Source organism: Patagioenas fasciata, chromosome 23 (genome assembly GCF_037038585.1).
Source record: "Patagioenas fasciata isolate bPatFas1 chromosome 23, bPatFas1.hap1, whole genome shotgun sequence".
Taxonomy (NCBI): domain Eukaryota; kingdom Metazoa; phylum Chordata; class Aves; order Columbiformes; family Columbidae; genus Patagioenas; species Patagioenas fasciata.
The window spans coordinates 2,638,545-2,659,978 of record NC_092542.1 but is presented as its reverse complement, the minus strand read 5'-3'; the positions used below and the strand labels follow the sequence as shown (position 1 = coordinate 2,659,978).

Sequence of the window (21,434 nt, the reverse complement as noted above, 5' to 3'; positions counted from 1 at the left end):
AATGTCCACACCAGTGTGAGTGACCTGGGATTTGCCACAATGTAGATTCTTTTCCTCTGTGTTTTCTGCCCTTTTTGGAGTTGGGACAGGGCCCTGGGCACCTCAGTCTCCTTTCTCACATCTGTTCTCATCATGGTGCGTTTAGATGAGCTGTTTCGGTTGCTCATGAAAAAATCCCCATCCCAGCATTTAAAAGAAAAGGATTTACCCAAACTGACCCAACCAGCCCTAATTCACATTCCCACGTCTCCTTTTTACGTGTTGGCTCCCAGCTGTGGATACAGGATTGTATAAACCTCCTGTGTTTTCGTATTAATTTCTATTTTATTGTTAATAAGCGGGCCCGCTTCACCAGTTGGCGTTCGGCCCTTTGTGTCCTGACCTCGCTGGCTCTGTTCCCGCAGGTTTTCCGCGAGCAGGCGATCGACGGGGAGACGCTGCCCCTCCTGACCGAGGAGCACTTACTGAACAACATGGGGCTGAAACTGGGGCCCGCGCTCAAGATCAGGTCACAGGTAGGAACGTTTCCTATGTGGTGCGGGTTGAAGTTGTCCCTGGCTGGAATAAGGCTGTTGAGAGACGCGGTTTATTGAATTATTAAGCAATAATTGTTTATTTATTGGTAATACTGGTTTCAAGAAAGCTTGATCTCTTCTCCAAAATGTTCTGTACTTTATCTGGAGCCGGTCACAGAACAAATCAGCCAAACCTAAAAATCGCCATCCCAAAGTACTTAAAGAGCAGGGTAAAGCCACCTCAGGAACCAGTTGCGCCCTTTTTTCTAGACTGGATCCAAGTCCTTTTGCTGCTCGTTTTCCTCGCCAGCTCCCGGCCGTTCTTTGTAGCGAGGCTTGAAGCACAAATGCATTTAATGCATCTCAGCATCATCTGTTGATGACTTTCCCTCCCCAGCGAGTAATGGACCAGCTCTTTCCCTTCTCCGCTGTGCCGCTAATAGCCCTCGGTGCCATTTCTCTGTGTCACTGGTCACAGCTCCCTGGTTTGCTGATGGGCTGGGCCACCCCAGCCCCACTTGTGCTGGTCACTGGGATTTCAATACACTGGGAGTAGAAATCCTATTTGCCTCTGTTGATTTAGCCAAGTTCCCTCTTTTAGGGGACTCTGGTTTGCTGTTGTGCCCTTATAGAAATGTTTCTCCATCTCAAAATCGCTTCTTTTTTTCCCCTTTTGTGACTTGGCTCCCAAGTCTCTACTTGTAGAGGTTTGGCTTCCTCACATTGCTTTGCTGCTCTGCCCTCCCGAGCCGGTGGTCACGGGGACTTCGTGTTCGGTTGCTTCCACCTCCCCTGGGTTGGACCCCGATCTCAGAACATCTTCATTAGGTTTTCTTTTCTTTTTTTTTCCAGTTAATAATCATAAAATAGTTTCTGACACATGTCAAGAACAGGCTGTTCGCTTCTATTCCCTGAGGGATTATGTCACACAAATAGCTATGACATGGGTCGCACACACAGTCACTATTCTGGCATGTGTGTATTTATATATATATGCATTTATTTATAGATATAAAGCACCTATCATGGTATTGCTAAACATTCTTTGGAACCACAAACTATGCATTTGTTACATTATGTTAAAACAATAAGAGCAGCTTTACTGCTTTCCCTCCAGCCCTCACTGTTTATGAGGGGTCTAATAAAAAGGTTCTGTGGGCAAGTGTTCCCTGTGGGTCAATTCACTAGGAAATAAAACTCTCATGTTTCTTAGGGAACACCGAATAGCTCACAGACATTCTTAGATCGGATTTGGTACTGGGGGGGGGGGGGTGGAATTATGAGATATGAGCTGAAACAAGAAAAACCCTGCTTCGATTTAATCACTAGTGTTTAAAGCTCTATAATAAGGCCGGGTTGTGGGGCGCGGAGTCCCGATGTTGCTGAATAATGGCGCGGTTGTCTGGTTGGAACACAAGCCCGTGGTTTTGTTTCAGCGCAAATGCGAACCAGCTGCGGAGGTGCTGGGAAGTCTTGGGGCCTTTGGCCCTCGCTGGGAGGCGAATGGGCTGCAGTTCTGGTGGGCGCCGAGGCTGCGGGTTACGGTTTCCTGAGCAGTTCACAGCAGCCGGCCTGTAAATGGAGATATTATTGAGCTGCAATCCAGCACATCTTTATCTTGAGATGTGAGCGAGGGCAGAGCTTGCAGCTCCAGCTGCAAATAAAACAGAGCTGAGATCGCTACTGCGAACAGAGCGCCCCTTAGATAGAGAGGAGGAACCTGCCCTGGTGAGTCACCAAGGGGGTGGTATGGGTTTTTTTGGTGGATTTGGAATGGTTGCTCTTAATTCCAAGGTTGTACTTTGCTCTGAACCAGTTCATCACGGGCTGAAGCAACACTGTTGGTCAAGAAACCAGTTTCTGGCATAGCACTCCTTGCCGTGACTTTTGCTTTCTCCAAGAGGCTGCAAATAATGAGATCTGGACATTAACACCTCGTGAATACATTTATCTTTCCATTTAGCTGTAGCTTTATTCAGTGTGGCTGTAGATAAGGGCAGCAGCAAACAATCATTGAAGTTTAAAACACATTTAAAGTACCAAGGCCTCATATTTCTTCTGAAACTTTTATTTTTAGGGAATACTGTTAAATTGTACTCCGGAGTACAGAACCTGGGCTGAAGACTCTGCACACTCTCATCCCTTTTTTGCCCCCGTATTTATTTTATTTAACATTATTTCCACAGGTTGCCAAGCGGGTGGGCCGAGTGCTGTACATGGCGGGGTTCCCCATGGCGTTCCCGCTGCAGCCGCCCGGTTTGCGGCCCCCGGAGCGGGAGGTGGCGGCGGCCGAGCTGCGACCGTCGTCCACGGGCAGCGTGGCCTCCCCGTTCGGCGGCCTCCCCTCCGCCAGCCGCGTGTCGCCCAAGCAGGAGAACGGGAACCCCTCCATCATCGCCGGCATCAGCGACGCCGCCAAACCGCCCTCGTAACCGCGGGACGGCTCGCGGGCCGCGTCTGGACTGAGCTTGGGCGCAACGGACGGGAGGTAACAACGCGGTTGAGAGAGCGGAGGAGCCTCCCCGGGCAGCGCAGGCAGCGGAGTGAGGAAGGGAGGGGGTTTGTATTTTACTTCTGGATGCATTTGCTTTTTGTTTTAAAAAAAAAACTATAAAGGGAAGGAAAGAAAACTATCCAAAGATGTACTGAGACGGCGCAAGCAAAGAGAAAGACGATTCATTCTGGAGGATGGCGGCAACATCCCCGTTCCCTTTCACGCCCCGTCGCGCTCCCCGAGATGCGGAGCCGTGGATGGGAGAAAACGCTTTTCTGCGAGAAACACGGATTTCAGGAACTTCTGGGTGCGACTGTGAGCAGGGAAGGGGACCGGGCACCGCGCCTCCAACGGTACTGAGCACCCCGAGCAAAAAAAACCATCAGAAACGCAACCAACCACCTTCCCGAGTATCTCCTCCTCCCTGGAAACTGTTCTCAGTTCCTCAGTCAGGTGTCTATGCATCTCTAGCAACTTTTAAAACAATACCAAAGACAGACAAAAACAAAAAAAGATGAAAAACAAGGCAAGTTCGGGTCCATGTTTACGTGGTGTGGATGGTACGGAGGGCGGAGGCGGCTCCGCGCTGTCCCGCACGCAGGACGGACTCTGCCCGCGCTCCGGCCCTGCAGTGTTCTGCTTTATTTTCATTCGCTATTTTGTTTTAAAGAGAAGAAGGAAGGAGCGTGTGCGTGGGCAGGATAAGGGGCTCAGGCCCCCTCCCTCCTTCCCGTGTACAACAGACTCATTTCTACGTTTAGGGTGGTTTTTAATTAATTTTTGTTGATGTTGGTAGGGTTGGTTTTGTTCTCTCCAGCCTTGGTACAGAGGTGGATGCAGTTGCACATTCGGGGCTGCGGACGAGCCGGTTCCTGCGCGTTCCCCGAGCACGGGGAGGGATGTGGGGGGTTCGGCCTACAACCTATGGGTAGAGTTTTTACTACTGTGAATGATGGTAACTCCTGGGGTGACCTCCTGTGACTTGTACAGTTGTGAACAACAATCACACGTGGTACTTTTCTCTCTCTCTTTCCCCCCCAACCCGTTTTTTTTTGTTTAATGTTGCACGTGCTACCGTTTTTCTTACAAAAATAGCTTGGTGGTACATTAGCTTCTTTATATTGTAAAAAAAAAAGGAAAAAAAAAAAGAAAAAAAGTCATTATCCATCACATCACAATAAAAATGCTTTCCAGCAATCGATTTAAATAAAAAAGAAAAACACTTAATTTACAAATGGTCCCTGGTGTCCTGAGCTCCTTGCACGTGGTTTTACCCCAGAAGTCTCTTTCCCTTCCCCGGGTGTACACGGGACCACCCTGGGGGGGCTCTGGGGCCATCGCAGCTGCTGCATTTCCGGCCCAAAAGCAGAGGGAACCTCGCCCAGCTGAGGTGGAGCAAGGAGGAAAAGCAGCTCCTTCCTCTTTGGGATAAAAAGGTAAGTGAAGATGTTTTTCTTACAGTTAGGGCCTTAAAATTCTCCTATTGGAGCCACATCCCTTGTGTAAGACAAGCAGCAGGTGCTTTGTCCCACTCTGCGTGGGCTACAAATGATTATCATTTAAATATTATATATAATATATGTTAATAAAATATAAAATAAATATCTATACTACATTAATATATTAAATATTATATGTACTATATATTAATAGAGTATATTAATATATATTACATAATATCTATAAGATATATTAACAGAATAAATATATCTTATATATGCATATATATATCACTTATACAATATATAACATGTATAGTACTCATGATACATAATCTACATAATATCTTACTCTCTTCTATATTGCATATTATATAATAATTGCAGAAATACATATGTGTATTTATCATTTATAATCATTTTTATATATATTAAAAATGCACATCTATGTCTGCATATCTATGTACTTACGTATTTGTATATAAATGATTATAAATGATAAATAATAAAAATAATAATAATGTTTAATAATAAACCCCAAATCGCTAATTTCTGGGGTTAGTCCCCGCTTGTGATAGGACAGAGGGCACCTGGGTGCGCGTCTCGGAAGGGCAGGTCTGGTACCTACGGCAGCTGCAAAAACGAAATGCAAAAGGGAAAAAGAAACTCCGCCACTAAAGACCAACTCTGAGTGAAGCGAACGCCCCACAATGCTGCACTCCAGCGCTAATTACCTGAGCGGTAACGACCGATGGCTGGAAGCAGGACAGGAGGAGCACAATTAATTCCCTCCGTACACCCACCCGGTGCCATCACTTAAGAGGTGGGTGAGAGGAGCACGGGCCAGGCTGCAGCACGTCTGGTTGGGTTTGTATCTGAGCTGCGCTGCTTCCGACTCCCTGAAAACACAACTTTAAAACAAAATCAAAGGGGAAAAGGTTGTTTTTAGAAGCAGCATCTTGCCCTGGTGTGAGGACCTGTCACTGCGTGGAAGAAATGTGCCAAGAAAATTGGGTGAGAGTTGTTTTAGCGTGATCTGGGGACAGGGGATGTGAAAGGGCAGCGGGAGGCCCTCCTGTTGAGTCTCAAGGTTCAGAATGGACCCCCTTGCTTTCTAATCTCCTCAGGGAGGAGCCCGGGTGCGGCTGGATCCAAACTTAGCCCCAAACTTGGTCAATGGTTTATGTCTGAGAGCATCCGTCACACCTTGATCAGCTGAAACTGAACCCTGTGCTGTTTAAAGCAGGAGATTTTAATGAGGGCTTTTTATTACCTATGCTGAGCACTTTTACTGGCTTTGACGAGAACACAATTTTACTGTTATAAAAAAACACATAACCGGTAGAAAAAGCTTAGAAGTCCAAGTAGCGTCTCTGCTGCGTCACTGAGAAAGTCCTTGGTGGCACCTGGGGTGGCTCCCGCTCCCCGTGCCCCCCGGCTCTTACCAGCTCTGTCCAGGATGAGCCTGGAGGGCGCTCAGTCATCGTCAGAGAAAGCCAAGTCCTCCACAACATCCTCTTCTCCTTGGGCGAGCTGCTGGAGGTCGGAGCGTGACATCCCGCGAGGGCGGCTCCTCTGCTTCCGCGGCCCCTGGGGAGCCCGGGCGGCTTCCTCGCCTTCCTCTGCGGGTGGAAAGAGCGAGAGGTGTAAATCCTGCTTTACCGGGAGCGAGAGTGAGGCGAGTCGAGACAGCTCCTTGCTAATTAATCCCAGACACTCATTAATTGATTGGCGCCGCTGCAGCTCCCAGATAGCGGGAGGAGAGCGCTCGGTGCAGCGCTGGCTCTGAAGCACCCGGAGATAGGAGAGAATGAACTGACTGTGGTGCCTGAGGCACAAACGCAAAATAATCTAAAAAAATAAGAACTGGGAGCAGGGGACAGGCAGAACCTCCAAATTTTTGGCCTCACGGCTCAGGTCGGTCTTCCAGAGAGCTGACAGGTAACCATAGGGCTCCCAAACGCAAAACCAGCCCAACTCCCTCCTTTTGGAATGGGTTTCTAGGGGCTGTGCACATCCCCATTCCCAGTGCCCTTCCCTCAAGTGCGGCTTGAGTTTCCTACACCCTGTTTCCAAAGGGGGCCCTGCAGCCAGTCCTTCTTAGGCTCTACCACCAAAGCACCTGCTCAGCACCAATTCCCACCTCCGGTTTTGTGCCCACAACCCCTCAGGACACGGCGGTCCCTGCTCAGCAACCCCTGGATCAGCTGCCACATCAGCCCCACTGGACGCTCAGTGCAGTTCACGTCTTTCAAACCCGCGCTGGTGACAGCAGAACATCAGGACCACAGAGCTCCCGCTCCCCAGACACCACCGAAAGGTGCTTTTCCCTCAGCTCGTCTGAGCACTGCAGTAGGCAGAGAGGGAAAACGCTCCCTCTTTACCCTTTACAGCATTGTCAGAACACGCATCAAATACCCGTCTATTCTCGGCGCCGAGGTTTGGGTGTGCGTGCCAAGCCGCAGCCATCTGCCACACTAAATCCGTCACATTTTGCTCTCACTTGGACTCCTTCCCCCTTCCTGTTCTCCCCGCTCCCCAAACTAGTAAAGAAAACCTGCACACAGGAGCTTTTGTGGCTGCTCCCCACAACCAAACATCACACCCGGTGGCATGTGGAGCTGCAGAGCCCTTTAATACAGGGACTAAGCAAGCGGCTCACAAAACCCAGCAAAGCAACACCAGGGCAGCCGGAGCTCCTGGCAGGCCCCGCTTCCCTCTGCTCCTGCTGCAGTGAGACTTGGCAGACACGGGCAAAACCGAGCGGGGAGAAGCTGCTGAGAAGCAGCTACTAAAGGGTTACGCTGTGCAGCACCTCGCACCCCAGGCGCGGCTCGGATGGAGAGCGAAGTGCACCCCGTGCTGTGTAACCTGCGGAGAGCCCGCGAGCGAGGTTTCTGTACCAGGTTTTGTGGGGTGGGCTGCGCTTGAAGAGTTTGTTTGAGCCTCTCTGCAGGAGGCCCCTGAAAAGAGATGAAAGGGACTGGTGGCTTGTTAGAGCAAGGCCGGCAAAGGCCTTAACCCTTTCGCTCTCAATATAAACGCAGAACTGCCAGGTCTCCCTGTCCGCAGCGTGTGTATAAGTCCCTGCAGCTCGGGACAGCAGCACAACAATAAAATAAGAGATGGTTCCTTTGTAAGGGAGCCCCCGAAATGCAAAGAGGTTCCAGTTCCCAGAGCTGGCAATAACTCACCATCGGAGTCACCGTCTTCTTCCAATTCTTCCTCGTCCTCCTCGATTTCGTACTTTCCTTCTTCTTCATCATCATCCTCGCCGTAGTCCTCGCTGCTTGCTTCTGAGCTGTCGTCTGATGCCCGCTTGGCTTTGGCTTTACCTGCAAGTATTTTTACTATGTGAATGGAAACAATAAAGAGCAGCACACATCTGCAGGCAGTATATACATATATTTATATACAGGTAACAGGGCAGAGCACCGCTATCACTACACCCATCCTCAGGAGTACTGTCACACACACACTAAATGGGAAATTTGCTTTTTGTTCTCCAAAAACCACATCCCCTTGCCCAGAAGGATGTGTTCCATTTCAGAACACCTGGAATGCCAGGACACAGTCAGAGAAACCACCTGGGAAGCCCACAGCAGGGTTTTACTGCCAAAGCCCAGGATTTGCTGCTACCCGGTATTTACGGAGCAACCACCAGCACCCAAACATCCGTCACGAAGCTGCCTGCCCTGCTCAGAGAGGCGGACAGAACAGCGCGATGAGAAGAAATGGGTCTGCTGAACAGGCGTGAGAAAGGAGAAGGAATAAATCACAAAGCTGAGGCCAGAGAGTGGCTATTTGCACTGAGAAACGCTGCATCCACCTCCACCCCTCCCTGGTTCTGTGTAACTGAAAACAGGGGTAGACTCTGGTTCAGGGCATCCTTGTAGACCTCGCTTAGCTTTAGTCACAAAAGAAAGGTCTAGGAACAGAAATCGCTGCAAATTCCCCCTGAGGATGGTCCCAGGGAGCCTTGGGGGAATACGAAGAGCCTCTGGGTGCTTGGGCTCTGGGGAAATCACCATCCCAGCCCCTGGAAATGGACTTTTACTCATGTTGAGTTGACTGGTTGCTCCAGACCGCGTGAGTCACCAGGCACCGCAACGGCAGAACGCGAATTGGAGCCCTGGGGTCAATCCTGCGCGCTATGACACAGGCAGCGGCCCAAGAGGAATGCACCGTGTCAGCAAGACTGCACAAGACAGAGCTCGGGGTGCCCCAGTTAACCCTCCTCCTCCTCCTCCTCCTCCTCCTCCCGCTGCCCGCGGATCCTCCAGCTCACAGCCCCGCAGCAGCAATTCTGCCGCTGAGAAGGGGCTGGGATTATTCTGCTAGGAAATGAAAATGTCTGACCTCCCCTTCCACACCCCCGGCCCCCACCGGTCTGGCATTAAATTGATGTAATATAATTACGCCAGGGATAAATGAAGAAACCTGTTCAAGTTCATTAGAGGCACAGCAACACCTAATGCGGACAGATCACTCATTACGGCCGGGCCCGCAGAGACGCGGCAGCCGCGCTCCCTTCTCGCCGTTAATTGCCTCATGACGAGGCAGCCCAGCGCCTCTTCCTAAGCCATTAATAACTTCCCGGAGCAGCCGCTTTTCCTCCCGGAGATCTGTCAGCTGGTAAATGAGAGGATCGCAGGAACCTGCCCATCCCCACCAGTGACACAAGATTGACCAAATCCACCCTCTTTCCTCCCTGGTTCTTCGCATTCTTACCTCGAGGTTCCTGAAATGGGAAAACTTGTTTCTCTCCCCTCTATAGACCTCACAGAGACCCAAGCGAGGGAGTCTGTCCTGCCTGCCAAATGCCGTCCCCATTCCAGAGGGTGGTTTGTCTCGATATGATGGAACCATTTGCCTCCACCACCTTTCTTGTCCCTTTGGGGAGATGCTGGGGATGCACAACTCTGTTGAAATGAACAGCCAGGCCAGCACAAGGCAGGACTGTGTTGAACTCACTGACCGAATCCCAAAGAAGTGTCCACCACCCTCTCCGTTCTTTCAGGAACCCTTAAAATAAACAGAAGTGCCCGTACGGACGGAGCGGGGGGCTCAAACCACAAAGAAACCCAATGAGATGCCTATAAACCTGACACCAGACACAGAAATAGGTTATTGCTAGTCTTGCTAGGATTCAGAAGAGATTCATTCATTTATTGCCGGATTTGCAAGGTCTGAGAAGTGAGAATGACGATTCATACTGTGGGAGTCAGGGTTGGGATGGGGAAAGAAGAGACTGGAGGCCTGTGAAGCTTATGGAGGCAGGGAAAAGGCTGCTGCTGCCAAAGATAAATGGCTTATCATGGTTTGGCTGCTGTGAGGCTGCTAAGGCTCAGGGTAAGGTGAGGAAGGATCAGAGAGCTTAACTTGTGCGGGACCTGCAGCACTAGGAAGGAGGTCTGGGCCAAGGGGAGCGAATGTCCTGCTATCAGCCTTTCATCTCTGGCCTAATGCAAAACCGGGGTTAGGGTTCAGAAGCAGACAGGCCTAAGAGATAGGCTTAGGTTTATGCCCGGATCCTACATGGTCCATTAAGGCAGGCTGATGGCTGCAGCTCGCACAAGAGGCGGATCAGTTTGTTCTGGGGGCAGTAGCTTTATCCAGCTCTTCAGAAGCCTGCTCGGCCCTGAGAAATACAAGTCTTTTGAGGGAGAAGTTAATTAACGAGTAAGATGTTTTGGCTAGCAATGGTTAAGCCAAGAACTCTCCAGATCTACCTGCTTCCAGAGGGATCAGGGATAGCATAAACTGAAAGCAGCATTTCACTTAATTTAAAACAAAAGAAAAGGTGAGGGAGACTTCGAGCAGAAGCTACATAACAGAAAACTGATGATTTCCTGGCTTTTAGCAGGCAATTTTCCACTCTCTTGAGTTTGGTCTGGGACCTGACAGGCCAAAACAACAACTAATTGGAAGAAGAATGTCCTGTCAACACAGGAAAGATCCTGCCAAGCCAAGTGCTGTGGTTGGTGAGGGAAGGGAGCCATTCTCATAGCCAACATCCCACCAGAAAGCCACAAGGATGCTGCACCAGCAGCACGTTCAAACATCCAGACTTCTACGCAGTAATCATCAGGGGGAAGAGTTTTCCAGACCAAGGAAAGATTTAACCATGGGCTTGCCTAAGAGGATGAGTTACAGCCACAGACAACTGCAATTATCTAGCTAGGGCTTTTCTGGCAGGGAATCCCTTCCTTTCCACCCTGTTCTTTGCAGAGACCTCAGGACTCTGGAATCAGCTCTTTCCAGCAAGAGCTCTGGACAGTTTTGGGTGATCAGCTCTGATCAGTGTCGCAGGTACCTCCACAGCACCAACGTGTTCGTGATCAGGTCTCTCCCTGTCACTTTGCAAGGAGACATGCATCACTGCCCATCCTCAGCTGTATTTCTTGTTTTCCAGCTGTTTTTCTTGTTTTCCAGCTGTATTTCTTGCTTTCCTCTCCTAGAATGTCCATCCAGGGCAGTCTTATCTTCCTGTCTAGCTTTCTGCCATCAGCTGCTCAACATCTCTCTCTTGGAAATAGTCTGAGGTTGATCCAAGGTGAAACAAATTCCTTCAGTTGTCCCAGAGTCTCCTTCTGCCTTATATATTGAGAGGAGATAGTTACACCCCAAACCTCACAGGTAAAGCGAGCACACAGGCCACAGCAGCCGCAGGGCCTCCCAAATCCCCTCGCATCTGGTCACCCGGTAGAACAATGGCCACAAAGGCAGGGAACCGCAGCACAGAGAAGCGCTGGCTGCTCTGACTCCCATCTGACAGTTACTGAACGCACGGCACGGCTGGGAACGTCCCACCCCGAGTAGGAACAAGAGCTCATTGTGCGCGTCTCCCAAGACACAGCCGCTTTTCCCAGCCTCCCTGTCCCTGTGCGGGTCACACCGCTGCCCCGAGGGGACTTCACCCCGCTGTGCCCACCCAGCCTCTCCAGATCCACGCTGGGGCTGAGCACGGCTGCTCCCTGAGATGGAAGGTGCCCTCAGGGCATGTTCCCTCCCTCCAGAAAACACCCTGCTACGAACAAAGGCTACAGCTGAGCTGGGAATGCTGGAAGGCAAGAGCCACGCTGACACCGCAGTGACTCCATACCGCAGCTGTGGGACAAACAGCAGGGAGACCTCAGTCCTCATTTGCACTCTCTTCACAATATATGTGAGGGAGACAATGCTCAAGATTTATCCTCACGCCTTACAATGTGCACAGCAGACTAGGATTTTATCTGTAGATTAAATCTCCAAACAAGAAAACCCTGCATCCCCACAAGTCACCCTCCTATATAAATGACACTGCACCGTGACATCCCAAATATTCCGAATTACGAAAAGAACATCTAAGTTATCCCTCAAACTATGTGGTGAACTTCTCAAGCAGGTTCCACAACCGACTGTGGCCCTCTCGTGGTCACAGGCAGAGAGTGACATCACTCCCTCCTCTCTAGAGGCTCTAGATTTCCTTGGCTTCTCAAGAATACTTGCAACATCAGCCACTATGAAATAAATAAATCAGAAGTGCATGCAAAGAGAGGATAAACATTCTTCCATCAAAGATCCGTGTTCTGGCAGATGATGAGGTCAGTGTCTGTGACAAAAGAACGGTGCTAAGGGGAGGAGAGAGTGGCTCATGTACCGAAAACTAATGCAGGACTAAGGCTTTAAAATGAGCTGGGCTGACACAGTAGGAGAGGGAGGGAAAGATAAAAGCCTCTCAACCACCTTCTGCCTCTCACATTAAAAAGCCTCCAAAAGGTACAATCATCCTGTGCTCTTTCTCACTAATAGCGTGTATTTTGAACCAAAAATGGCCAGCATGCATCGCCCGCAGGGCAAGGCCGTACTGACCCACATCATACAGAATTCTGGACAAGAACATAAGCCCAGCCCCAGCCCCGTACCTTTTACAGAGAATCCAACGTTCTCCTCATCAGAGTCACTGTCCAGCTCAAAGAGGTCCTTGAATTCCTTCTTATCTTCCTCCTTGCGCTCATCTTGCTTCTTGCGCTTTATTTCTGGGAAGTTCAAGTCTTCAAGCTGGAAAAAACCAAAACCAACAGTAAGGAAAACCTTAATTTGTACTTCTAAACATAAAATGCTGAGCTTAAACACAGGAACTTGGCTTCTGCCACACTGCCAAGAGCAGCTGGGTCTGCCTGCTGCCAGCCAGGGGAGCAACAGATTTGTGAGGCACTTACAAAGGTGAATGATACATGCAAAGCACCACTGCTCCATTGATCTTCACCTAATAAACTACTTTTGCTAATGGGCCGTCTACTGCTGGTACCGTCGCATGGATAAAAATGCAAGACACGCATGACAGCTCTGGACTGAAAGCCCTGTGAGCTCGGGCAGCCAAGCACGGTGACGCCAGGCTGCGCTGGTCACCTCTGGAGCACCAGTTTTCCACCAATGCCCAAAGCTGTCACAGTTCTCACTGTCTTTTGGGCTGCAGATTTCAGCGCGTTAAACAGCAAGGCCTGAAGGTGCTTAAGGTCTGTGTGCATCACAGTTCCCCTGCTTGCTGGCCCTTATGGAGATCAATGGGCCAAGAGCCCTGCTCCTGCAGACAGCCAATATCAATGCCATTAAGTACTTGCCATTGACACCAGCTCGCTGCTCTTTACACCTCTCCGGAGGGGGATTATGGGGAGGATTTACTTGCAAGGGCTCAGGCCAGCCAGGGCAAAGACAATCAGAATGCAAATTAAATCCCAAGTGCTCTCTGAACATCAGCTGCCCGCTGCCCGTGCCCGGCTGCACACCTCCTGGGAAGCACTCATGCATTAGCACGCATTAGCTTGCTTGGAAACATTCACCCTGCGAGTAATAACTCATTTGCTCTCTCCCACCCGTCAGACCACACCTCAGCACACTCCGCTCTGACCACATCCACTTCAACCCCCCCGTGTGCTTCCCCCAGCGGGAAGAGCAGCACACACAGTCTATAGAAAAGCAGCTCTCAGCAGAGAGAGAGAAAGAGTGAGAGAACGGGGACAGGAGGGGGGGAAAGACGACAAGAGACACAGACACACGCATTTGCTCCTGCAGCCAATTCCAGCAATTTCTCCCAGCCTGTTTCGTGGTTATGGTCCCCAGCTGGGCAATATCGATTCTGGGAGCTGAGCACTTATGAGCAATAACCTGTAACACCAGGATGGAAAGTCAGAAGCTGGTCAGAGAAGGGGAGAGGGGAGCAAATCACCAACCACCATTTGCAGGGTCCTAATTTTAAGTCATCCTTCTAGCTGCTCTTTCCCACTCTGAGATGTCTCTCCTTCCATCAGTTCTGCGGAGACCGGCTGGGCTGTCTCGGTGCTGGGAAGATGTGTGAAGAAAGCAGCACACGACTGGCTTTCCAAACAGCACTCGTCGTGTGACAGAGAGCAGATTTGGGAAGCAAAACACAGCAAGAGCAGCAATCCGGAGTCACTACCAAAGGGCTGCCCTAATGACGCCCTGTGACAATCCCCTTTCCGAGGGTGGTTCTGCCCCAGCGAGCTGGGGCAGGGGAGCTGCTGGGTTGAAAACATTTTCCTAAGTCCTTACCAGCTCTGGTGGACAAGACAGACTCACAGTTCACTTCTCTCTCCTGTTCTGGAGGGAGATGCTCCAGAAATACTCGTTCGATGAGAGGCTCCAGAAATAAAACACAATGGTCTCAGAAGCTAAAATATATCGGCAGCCATGCTTCTAACGGTTTTGGGTGACATCAGTACTGACTGAACTCAACCTGAGCATATGAAAAACGACCTGGTGTTGGAATCACGCTGAGCTGTGCTACCTCCAGCTTTCTGAGACTCCACAGGAGTGTCTTTGAGACAGCACCTCAAAATAAAGGCACCAGAAAACGCAAGAGCTGCGGAGCGATCGCAAGGCAAAGGAATGAGACGGAGTGAGCCACAGCTCAGACACAGCCCATGTTCATCACACAGCAGCAGTAATTAGGTAATTTGGGGGCCAGCCTTTTAATCCCCAACTAGAGGGTTACTATCTACTGAGTCTCACGAAGCCGATTAGTCCACATCCCATTAAAAACCATTGGGAAAAGCAAATGAAATGGGCGGATGGGGTCAGCATTGTTATATAAGGCAAGCTGCAGCTCATAGCTGAGAGCCAGGCTGATTTTTCTTCTGTTATTTTTTTCCCCCCAATGGCTGCTAATGGGACATGGATTTTCCCAGCCCTAATGGGCCTCATGGTGTTCGCTCTCCTGCTGGGGCTCACAATGCCGCATCATTAAGCTCGCGGTCCCCACCGAGAAAGACAACAGCCCCATTCACCACGCAAAGATGTCAGGCAGCCACAGGCCTTTCGGAAAGCTCCCTCCAAATCTGCCTCTCTCTCCAGTGTATCTGTTCAGCTCACTTTCTCCAAGAGAACACAAGTCCCTGCCACTGCCCTTCAGACTTGTCCTGGTTTCAGAAGTCATCCCCTCAAGCCTTGCTGTAGGAAAGCAGTAACGCTCAAGGGCTGCTCTTCTCCACCTCAGCTGGTCCTGGACACCCCGAGGAGCTCCAGCTTCCCTCCTCCATTTAATATGAGACAGTGACCTGTCTGCACTGACACTGATCTCCTCTCATGACAGCTGCTTCAGTCCCAGGGAAGTGTCGGCTCACATCAGCAGGGCCAGTTTGGGGCACGACATTAGCCCCACTCACAGTCATCGCTTCCTGCTGTTTCTTAACAGAAGAATTTCCTCCTGCAATGGAAATTTCCCAAATTCCCTTTCTGCAAAGGCCACATTCTCCTGCTGGGTTTGCATAGAAACAATCATGCTTTTTGTTCCCTCTGCACGGCTGCCTCGGGGAATTTCAGCCTCCTGTCCTTATCTCGGGCTGGTATACGATGCTGTGCATTTCTAGGATGTCCCAGGTCTTCTACCATGCTCCAGGACTTGGCTCCGAGCCAAGCATCCTCATGTCCCATCGATTACTTTAATTGTTCCCCACCACACACTGGAGACACCAATTACATCTATTTCCTGCTCCCTGGCCAAGCGCCTGGCTCAGCTACTTTCATTGCATTAGCATCGAGACAGCTTTCCTTCAGACTCCTCATGTAAGTCCCACATCACAACCAGCCACCCCCACACGGGTGAAATACGAAATTGCAAACCAGAACACATCTCTGATATTCCCTTTGCCAATAAGAGAGGCATCTTTCCCACCCTGCTGTCTTGCAAAGTTCGGTTTTAGAGTGGCAATCCAGTTACATTGTGCAGAGCTGGAAAAGGAGCTAAAGGCCTACGTGATCTCAACCCTTTGCTACCAAGAAAGCAACAAAATTTGCAAGGAACTATGTAAAGTGCCCCCCAAAAATGTGAGAAGGTCCATGAATGTGGGCATGAACACGCAGAAATGGAACTGTATGTACAGTCTAAACTTCAACCTGTCCTCTGCTAACCTGGGCAAATGAACAGGCTATGAGCAGAGGACACAGATGCTGCTCCTCAGGATCCCAGTACGACAGGTCTGAGGACACTGGCGAGGCTGCCGTCCAGCCACACTCATCCTCTTTCCAAGAACATCCAGCCAATGCACTCACACAGCTCAGGCCCATTCCAGCTCACACCAGCAGAGCTGGTTTTGATGAGCCACCAGTACGTGAAGTATTTCATTCTTACTCTTTCTTTGCCGCTGATCTCCAGTTGTATCTCCTTCTCTCTTAGCTTCTTCCACTGAGTATAATACTTGCTCAGAGGTGTCCCCTCCTCTTTGACTTGCTTCTCCCATTGTTCCTGTGAAGAGAAGAGGTGCAAATTTAAGAAGTGTTTTCAAAGCAGTTTTCCAGTACAACTTTGGCAATGCAGGGAGTCAGAGGCAGAGGTTGAGACCCTTTCCCAAACCACCTTTTTTCCAGCTTCTGGGTAGGAAATCGGCACCCATGACTAAGAATATCAGCAGGACTAAGTGTGAATTCAGGCACAATCATTTAAGTGACTATTGAGTCAGGAGTAGCATGACTGACAATTCCTTAGGTAAAGCAATGCCTGGGCACTACAAGAAGATCAAAGAAACGCAAAAAAATAAAACAGGCAGGTTGGCCAATGCGACAGCTTGGTCATGCAACACCAAAGCACAGGATACCAACAGCAACGAAGGGCAGCATAAGGTCCTCATAAAGGAGCACTATATGGTTGGGCATAAGATGATTTAGCTTATGGAAGCTCACCACATTTTCTCAGCATGGTGGCCTGAATTGTGGGTTCCCAGATTCCTATTTTTCCTTTCCAGAAGAGGCCTGATTCCCGCTGTTCTACAGCCAAGTGTTTATTTTTGAAACAACATTCCCCTGCGGCTCTGGGACTCATCCCAATCTCGAGAGAGCAGAGCATAAAGAAGCGCTGAGCCTATTTCTGCTGTCCAAGCAGGGAGAATAAGGAGATGCAACCACCCTAAATGGTGGGAAGCAAATGTGATGCTTAAAAGTTCTTTTACACTTCAGTCATTTGGCATGTTGGTGGTGAAAGGGGGGTGGGGGGTGTCGTATTAAAATACATTCTTCTTAACCCGCCAACGTGCCTTTAACTTAAAACCCACACAGAACTGTACCTGATTACTGAATTACCACAATGCCCAGAGGCTTTGCATTACCCCACAGTAAAGAGTCAATCTAAGGTAAGCAGAAAGACAGAAGGAAGAAGGGGACGAGCAACCCGAGCAAAGGTTCATATAGATATAGAAGTTTGTTTAAAAAGCAGCACATGAACAAGAAAACAGAAAGAGCAAGTCTCTGCAATGGACAGCAGCGCAGAGCTCCCAGCCTACACAACCGAGCATGTACTTGGTGTATATTGTGAAGTGAAACACATCAGCCTGTGCCAGCTCCCGATGTGGCCCATCACTAAGTGGAGATGATCTGTGGTTTCTGCAGCTGGCACTGGGAGCTGAACTTCGGGAATTAAACGGCGACCAGTTCGTGTCACCTGTGCTCTAATGGCACAGAATCTATTTACGCATCCTTCAGCAGGCGCTACCAATATCGCATCAAGCCAAACAGCCCCTTCTTCTGGTAACTGCAGGTCCCAGGCTCACAAGCCCCATGGGACTGTTGGTAACACAGCCCCAGGTCTGGAGCCTGCGGCCGCTCTCGGGTCTCATCGGACGGAAAGGACGGCTGATGTACCGCCAGCTCCAGCAGCGCTCGCCAGCGCAGACGCCAGCCAGCAGACAGAACAGCTTTACTGTCGATCTGACCCACCGCCACGGCGAGAGGAGTCATTCCCAGGGAGTGCAAAGTCACCCCGTCTATAAATCAGGCTTCTATCAGGCTGCCAGCTGCAATCGGGCCATTTCTTGATGCTGCTTGGTATGGGCAGCTTCTGAGGAAGACTCTTCTTACACAGGGTAAAAGTCTATTTGTTCTGTCTGATACAGCTCTTTTTGGTTTAAAGAGTGCTGGAATCCACAGATAAAAAAGGACAGGTCAAACACTCCCATCTTTCTAGTCAGAACACCTCAACTAGAATTTTGAGAGGGGATGCCTTCACACCCTATTCTCCTATTATTACTTTTGCATCACTGTGCTGTGGGTCCTGGTGCCCTCTTTTCCTTCCATGCATTTTCCTATGCCAATCCAGGGCCCACACCGGTGCAGATAAACCTAAAATCAGAGCTGCACATTACACATCTGGATTCAACTTCAGCTACAGGCTCTGCTTTTTTTGGCTCCCCCCACAAAGACCTTAATTAGTATAGCAACCTGTTAGCATTATACCCTCAAAAAAGCAGACTCTCAAAAGTTAACCTGCTTCTTACCATAAAAAAATTAGAGTTAATTTCTCAATCTTAAAATAATGTGGAAGGAGTCAGGCTGAGCACATCTGGTGTGCCTAACCCTCCATACCGCAGCTCCTGGGATGCAAGGAGGATGATCCCCACAATCCTTCCACGTTAAGTTAAACGTTGCACCACCACACACCCTCTGCAGCACTAAGTTCAATTCCCAGGCTGTTTCTCCTTTAAAATTACAGAATACAGACCCTTAGGTAAAAAGCAGTTCTCTAAAGCATGCCCACTAGTCAGTAGAGCAGACCTGATTACATTCACAATCTTTATTCCCCTCATTTAAACCTATTTCTCTGTCATTCCCCCCACGAAAGCTGCATTTCGGCATGTTGCATGGAAGAATTAGCTCAGAATCTGAGCTCTGCTCCCTACAGGGGAGGAGGCAAAAATGCATGGATGTGCATACCAGCGAGCATTTGCTTTCAATTGCTCTTGCTGGCAAGGGGGAAACCCAAATACTTCCCCTCCCCTCCCCTTTTCTGGCGGTGTTTGCTCACAAGAAGTGCCAATGCCCCACGTGTCTCAGAGACAGCCTGGCAAACTCAACCCAGACTTTGAGGGACACTCCAAATCATTCCGGGAAGCCCAGTCTCTGTGGGAGTTCTGGCCCTTCTTGGGAATCTACACCATGTGCTTGCAAAGGAGCAGGGGGAAAACACAGCATCCCTGGGCATACAACCTGTCCTCCGCAGACAAAAGACCGCAGATCTTCCACCCTGCAGATGCACCGAGTGGGCTGTTTCCTCTGCTCCCCATTAGATACCAAAGGAGGAGAAAAGCTCTCTTCTCCCATAGGACAACACAGTGCAAAAGTACAGATTGCACAGGCATCCTCCCCGAGCAGCACTTCACACCATTGCTCTGTCCCCTTAAACAGCGCAAACACCGCACTTACAGAGGTGGCAGAATCCCCTCTATGACTTCATGCATGAACTGGCACCTACACATCAGGAATGATGATGAAAACAAAGAAATTTCTCAGCAAAGGAGATGCCCCAGCAAAGCAACGCACTTCCATGCATGTGGGTGTCATAAATAATAGAAGGGTGCCATTTACAGACTGTTTTCTCCACGAGGCTCTTGGCTGCAGAGTCTTGCCAGCTCTAGCACCAGAGCCCTGCCGAGTCCAGTTGTTTGTGAACATCTGTCCCACCCCACGCGCTCCCGTTTCCACGGTCTCCTTGTCCCTCCTCCCTCTGCCACCCGCTCAACCCCAGCAGCCGGAGTCTGTCTGTCTTTCCAGGAAGCCCAACTGGAAGCAGCAGACTCACCACAGACTCCCTGCTGGCCACGCCGAAGGCCGCTTTCTGACGCCTGCTGGCAATGTAGGCAGAATTTTCCTGCAGTTTCTCCAGGAGCTGCCGGATAGGCTTGCAGTAGTTGGCAATCTTGCATTCCTTCAGGAAAGATTTTAGCTGGGAGAAGGAAAAGAGAAGGAAGAATGAAAGCAATGTAATGGTTTCCATAAACAGATCCCATCAGCAAAAAAAACCATTTGCCATCCCCAGTGACAGCCAGTACTGGGCACCTTTTCCCTTCAATTCATACCATACTCCAGCGTATCACCCGTATTCAGCCCTGGGGGTGCTGTCACCTTTCAAGATTACATATTGGCTCGATCTCACACGCCAAGTCGGTGGGTATTAAGTGTTAATCAAGAGGTGACAGTCACACCAAGCCCCTCTCTGTCTGGACATATTGCTGGGTATATTGCTGCAGGATCTGCTACACACATGGAGAATGTCTCCCACTACGGAGCAGCAGGGGCTTCTCTTGTCCCTTTATCCCCAGCGTACACCCACCTGCCACCACACATCCAACTCAGAAAAATGGGAGATACAATGAACCTTTCCCCCTTTCCACAAAGCAAACAGTCCATCAAACAAGTACAAAGGAACCATCAACAGAACTATTATTCTGCTGGTGAAGCCTGTCCTACCCTCACCCCCCCTTTCTAAAATATTTATTTTTTATAGGTGTTGCATATTTATCTCCACTGAGACACGCATTTGTCATTCGATTTATCTCACTTGATCCCCACAGCTGCAGCCCCAGATCCATTTCATCCGCTGCCACATACATTATCATTTTTCTTTCGTTGCAGAAGTGTCACCAGAAATCCTGCAAAATCTCAGGCTCTATCTGTGCAGTTTGGTGCTGTGTGTTCGCTCGCGCAGCCATATGCTTCATTTCTGCCTCCCCCTCCTCTCTCCTACCCCTGCAATCCCTCACAGTCCCACCACTATCTGCCACAGATATTAACAAAACATAATGAGATCTCAGTCCTGTGTTAAGGGTAAGGGAACAACCAAGAAGACAGAAGAGAGCAAGGGAGTGTGTATATGCCTTTTTCCACTCTGCCAAATACAACAGCCTTATCTTTCCAGAATAAAAGCAATCAGAACATGTGTATGTATGTGTAATTAACATCTCACGTCGGTTCCCAGCTAAGCAGCTCTGTGATTAGTGGGATTGATTCTGTCGAACTGCCAGCCTTAAACACCAATGGTTTGTACCAGCGGAGACCACAGGAAAAACCCAGCTCCTCTTCCTGTAAACGACGCAGGGAACTATAAATGATCTGAAGCAGCCACGTGTGTCCAGGGAACCCAAATCAAGCCCAATCCCCCATTCACAAAAAGTAGAGGGAATGTTGAACTTGGGACAGAGAGAGTGGCAGGAGTGGTTGCTGGCAAGGCCAACCAGCACCTCCTGTCCTTCTGTCCATCTGCAAGTCATGCCTGGATCATGGCATCTCCTGCCTCTGACCCAGCAGAACTTTCCCCTTACTGATGCCTGCCCAGTTTTTCCCTTTCACATCCCAGCTCTGCCCTGTGATGCCCGTCAGGGCTCTCAAGGAGGGCAGAGACAGTGTCTTCAAGCATCCAGACACACAGGCTCTGCTCTCTGAGCTCCTCACCAGCCTATTTTTCCATCTACCACCATGGGGTCCTCCTAAAGCCTTTGAACCATCTCCGTCCCTCCCGGCTCTCCTTTCCTCCTTCCCTTTGATCTGCCCAGGCGCTTCCTGCCTTCCGGGCAAGGAGGTTCCAAAGTTCAGTCGGGAGGCAGTTCAGCCCAGCTTCTCCCAAAGCCGCTGACCAGAAAGGAGGAACACAAGCCCCGCCAGCTGGAACGCAGCCCCTGCGACACAGCACCGAGAGAAGCGTGAGCTCATCGGGGAGGAAGA

General features: G+C 49.9%; 2 protein-coding genes across 13 annotated transcripts in view; one reads left to right on the top strand and one right to left on the bottom strand.

Moving 5' to 3' along the window:
* The window catches only part of SAMD11 (sterile alpha motif domain containing 11), a 169,239-nt gene extending 164,995 nt beyond the window's left edge, over window positions 1-4,244 (top strand). For all 10 annotated transcript variants that reach the window (XM_071798379.1, XM_071798381.1, XM_065854975.2 and 7 more), the window contains 2 exons: window positions 405-515; window positions 2,702-4,244. In XM_071798379.1, the coding sequence (XP_071654480.1) occupies window positions 405-515; window positions 2,702-2,947 (357 nt within the window). In that variant the 3' untranslated portion in view covers window positions 2,948-4,244. The remainder of the gene's footprint in view (window positions 1-404; window positions 516-2,701) is intronic.
* NOC2L (NOC2 like nucleolar associated transcriptional repressor) overlaps window positions 586-21,434 on the bottom strand; it is a 41,619-nt gene continuing 20,770 nt past the window's right edge. Inside the window, exons 15-20 of one of the 3 annotated variants that reach the window (XM_071798385.1) lie at window positions 19,516-19,659; window positions 16,081-16,194; window positions 12,356-12,491; window positions 7,643-7,783; window positions 5,894-6,070; window positions 586-2,087 (exon numbers count right to left, since the gene is read on the bottom strand). In XM_071798385.1, the coding sequence (XP_071654486.1) occupies window positions 5,925-6,070; window positions 7,643-7,783; window positions 12,356-12,491; window positions 16,081-16,194; window positions 19,516-19,659 (681 nt within the window). In that variant the 3' untranslated portion in view covers window positions 586-2,087; window positions 5,894-5,924. Of the gene's footprint in view, window positions 2,088-2,117; window positions 2,420-5,679; window positions 6,071-7,642; window positions 7,784-12,355; window positions 12,492-16,080; window positions 16,195-19,515; window positions 19,660-21,434 lie in introns of those variants that run through there. The other 2 variants (XM_071798384.1, XM_065854980.2) reach the window with 2 other exon arrangements.